The sequence below is a fragment of the Neltuma alba genome, unplaced genomic scaffold (assembly GCF_004799145.2).
Source record: "Neltuma alba isolate B1F8T4 unplaced genomic scaffold, ASM479914v2 tig00012749_pilon, whole genome shotgun sequence".
In the NCBI taxonomy this organism is placed as follows: domain Eukaryota; kingdom Viridiplantae; phylum Streptophyta; class Magnoliopsida; order Fabales; family Fabaceae; genus Neltuma; species Neltuma alba.
The window spans coordinates 62,470-66,683 of NW_021637164.1; the positions used below are offsets into that span (position 1 = coordinate 62,470).

Genomic DNA, 4,214 nt, shown 5'->3' on the forward strand with positions numbered 1-4,214 from the left:
GAAGTGAACCCTGAAGAAGACACATTTAAGGTGAAAATATTTAGGTGATAACGTGTCATGAGAGTGGTGACGTGGCAACAACATGGAGGCGGTTAATGATGACATGGAGGTGGCTAGTGGTGACATGGTATCTGGTCAGTGATGATGTGGTGACCGACAGCAATGAGGTGGAGATGACTAGTGATGACGTGGTGTCAATGGTGATGATGTGGCATCAGTAAAGTCAATTTTTCTTAGGCATCACTTTTAGTGGCAACAAAAAAGTCATCACTAAAAGTCTCTTTTGGCGGAGACAGAGGTGACTTTTTTGTCGCCACTAAAAGTCACTTTTGGCTGCGACAGTTTGTCGCCGCCAAAAGTTTTTTCAGCGGCAAAATGAAACTTCTAAAAGTCGCCGCTGAAAGTTTTCAACCACGATCGCTACGGCAATGACTTTTCAGTGGTCTGTCGCCAGTGAAAACTTTTAGGGGTGACTTTATGTCACCACAAAAAGTCAATGTTTTTGTAGTGATCAGAGTCGTGTTTCCTTAGGCATTGTTTGGATCATCCCCACAAATAAATAACATATATATATATATATTAGTCCCTTTGATTCAAAATGTAAAGAATAGATAACTAATTTGTGGATATTAAAAAAAAAAAACTAAATCAGTTATTTGTTAAAAAAATATGTTTTATTTTTTAAATATCCTCTTTAATTATTTCTGTGAGAACTATTCTATGATAAACAATTTCTTAATTTATATAATCAATAGGGATAAATTAAAAAAATTATGAATTTACAAAACAAAGTGGTTTAAAGTTTTACATTTAAGACCAAAGGAAGGATAACATTTTAGGCTAAATTATAAAAGTTTGAACAGACACTTTTTAGTAATTATTTTGCTTGTGTGATATCCTATATTCATCGATAATCAAATTTCTGTAATTTTTTTAAAACTCCTAAGGTTACAGAAAATACATGACTATATAGTAGTAACAATAAGTTGAAAAGTAAGCCGCAAGATTGACCACCCTTAGTTGTTGACGATTCTCATTTTAATCTGTTTCTTTCTCTTCGTTAGCGAATCAACGCTAAGCAAGGTATGTTATTCGCTTGTTCTAAGTTTCATCTCATGGTAATGAAAGAGATATATGGAACACTACATAATTTTGCTTGAAAATTCTTGTTATTATCCAAAGAACATATATATATAAATATATAAAAACACATACTTATAGCACTCTAGTGATTGTAATCATAGCAAACAACAACCATTTTCTTTTTTGTTCCTCTAACACACTGACATGCGATGTTTAACTATCTTGATGCATTTCTTCACTGCCCATATAACGACGCCCACAATGATGTATAAACCTACGACTCCAAGCAACGCAACCCAAGTCCAAGCGGCTACGTTATACACTTCAGCAGTTGAATCCCAAACTGTGGATGGGGATATCAAAAAGAGTCCATTAAAGTAGGTCAGTGCTAGGGCTGTGAGGGTGATACACATTCCTATGCATAGCGTCCACATCACAACTTAATTCTTCAGAGGAACTCCACTTACCAGCAAAAGGGTAACGCCAAGAGATGCAACGAAAGAGATGGTGTTGTAAATTACGAAGATGCGAAAGGCATCTGGTTCACGAGAAGCAAGCATGGCTTCCCCTGGACATGCTTCATCGATTACAGAACCATCATTATCGTCCTTCGGCAGGAGGCAATCGAGGGGTCCCATGTTGTCACTGGATTTGGCATTAGGATCAACTAGACCCTGTTGAATGAAGCTTCCTGGAGGATTAATGACAACTTGAAAGGTCATGGTTGCAATAACAGTGGCCACAAGACTTAAGTTCCCTCTCATCTCCTCTAACCAATCACCATTATGCTTAAACCACTTTCCCATGCACTCGAAAATTTTCCTTCTTTTGCGCTTCGTCTTAGGGCTCGCAGCTGCTTGGTCAAAAGCCGCCTCATCAGTAACTGGTGTTTGATGAGCATTTTCCATTCTTTTCTTTTCATCTCTTTTGATGCAAGTAGCGTTCATGAATATCAACTCTATTTCAAGGCTCTTCAAGTCCTGTGGAATTCGTTTCACAATATCATGAGCCGTGTAACCCATGCAGTTCTCCAAATTTGCCACCTCTCTTGTTTCAGGAACTGAAAGCAAGTACCTTACAATCTGCATATATAATCACAAATTAAATAAGCATGTTAATACTTGTGTTTTTCCCCATAAGATATAAGTTAATTAACCTATAGTACAGAATTTTTAAATAGTAATAAAAATAAGCAAAGTACCTCAACTTGCTTGAACATGACAGCCAAATGGAGAATGGTGTTTTTTCCATCCAAATCTCTTGAAATGAGCAGCTCGTAGGTGTGAGGAGTGTCCAATTCCACCAAAGCTTTTAGGATCTTCAAGCGATTGTGGATGACACAGAGGTGGAAAATGGTGTTCCCGTTGTGGAGCATCCTCAAAGACTCTGGCTTGGCTCTAATCAACTCTATCACAACCTCAAATCTCCCTCTCATGACAGCATAATGCAAGGGAATCATGCCTTGTTGATCAGAAACCAAGCATGCCTCATCACAAGCTAACAACAACTCTTTCACAATCTCGACATGGCCTTCTGCCGAAGCCAAGTGGAAAGCTGTGCTTTGGAAGGAGTTCAACTCAAGAGCGAGTTTGGGTTTGTGAGTAAGAAGGGTTTTTGAGAATTCAAGGTGGCCAAGTAAAGCTGATATGTGCAAGGGAGTTTCAACAAAGATAGTTTGTGAGCTAATTCTGTGTAAGATTAACGGATCGTTCTGTATCAGTGCGTTCAAAATCGAAACACTTCCTTGGTATGATGCCTCATAAAGAACTTTCATATTCTCTTCTTCATGATGATGATGATAAGCAATTTCCACTTTCATGGGCTCCATGATAATGGATAGTAGTTAATGCACGGTGCTGGTTAAGGATGAAACTTCTGCAGCTATTTATATTTCTCTGGCCTCTCCTCGTTGGGCTCCTCATGTATTATATATAGTCTCTCTAATTCCACTAATTAAAGTTATTAACTCCTAATAATTAAAGTATTAAACTATTTCACGTGTCCCTCTTTAGAATAAATCAGGTTTGGTGTAAATCCATCCAAATAGACTTGAGAAAGTAAAACCTATATGATTGTAATAATTAAGTGATAAAGTTAACGGAACCGCTTTAGCTTGTAATTAAGTCAAAAACCTATTCTCTTTAGTCTTATAAAGTATTTCTAATATATTTTACACAAATCAAGAAAAACTTTAAGCAGCGTTAACTCTTTATTAAAATATAACAACTTTTCAACTTTAATCTTATTTAATATATACACCTATAAAAAAAATACTTATCTACATTATAATAAATAAAGGGTAATAGAATATATTCATGATAAAAATTTAATGAAATGACTTATAAATAAAATCAGGAAAAACTTTTTCTTTCTATCTTATAAATATGATCAGAGGAGTATGATGCAACGTTTCACGCCTTAGTTGACTACCTGCATTTGTTCATAAGAGAGAGTTGATTTCATACTTAACTAAGGCTGCATATATACATCAATTTGTTGTTTTCTCGAGCACCATGTCTTTCATCAATGAGGTTATAAATTAATCCCTTTTATCTTAAATACAAAAGCCAATGGCAGGTGACACGATGACTTTCTTACTCCTATCATGGCTTCTGCCTCAATACCAATCATCAATCAATATCAATGTCTTTTAATACTCTTCCATCATGCGACTTAGGCCCGTTTGGTAGAGTGGTAAAAGTTATTTATGAACATATTTTACATAAGCCAAAACAAAATTATTTTTATATACTTATCCATATTTCGTAAATCATTATTAAAAAACAATTTATAAGTTATTTATAAGTTATTCCAAACAAGTTCTAAGTTTTTAGTTACAGAATCATGATTTCATCATAATTTTATTGGGCTCTCTGTTATATGGCTCATATACATTCGGTTGCGTGCTACAGACACATATTTTGAAATCTGAATTTGAATTTTGAATTATCTCATTTCTCAGTCTTAAATTCAAAATTTAAATTAATTATTTATTACTCACTTTCTTATTAGAAAAAAAAATTAACCTCTCCGGCTTTTTCAGCACCTTTCATGCTGATCCCTTCTTCTTTTCCCCTTGCCCCAAGCCTGTCATCATCCCTCCCCGTCTCAGTCACCCTCATCTTTGAATT

At 35.5% G+C, this 4,214-nt stretch overlaps 1 protein-coding gene across 1 annotated transcript; it reads right to left on the reverse strand.

Moving 5' to 3' along the window:
• Window positions 1-1,523: 1,523 nt before the first annotated feature.
• Window positions 1,524-2,911, reverse strand: LOC114730635 (ankyrin repeat-containing protein At2g01680-like). Its single transcript, XM_028917746.1, has 2 exons — window positions 2,285-2,911; window positions 1,524-2,165 (listed from the first exon to the last, which is right to left on the reverse strand). Exons 1-2 carry the CDS (start codon window positions 2,909-2,911, stop codon window positions 1,524-1,526), a joined length of 1,269 nt encoding a protein of 422 aa, XP_028773579.1.
• Between the last annotated feature and the right edge of the window lie 1,303 nt (window positions 2,912-4,214).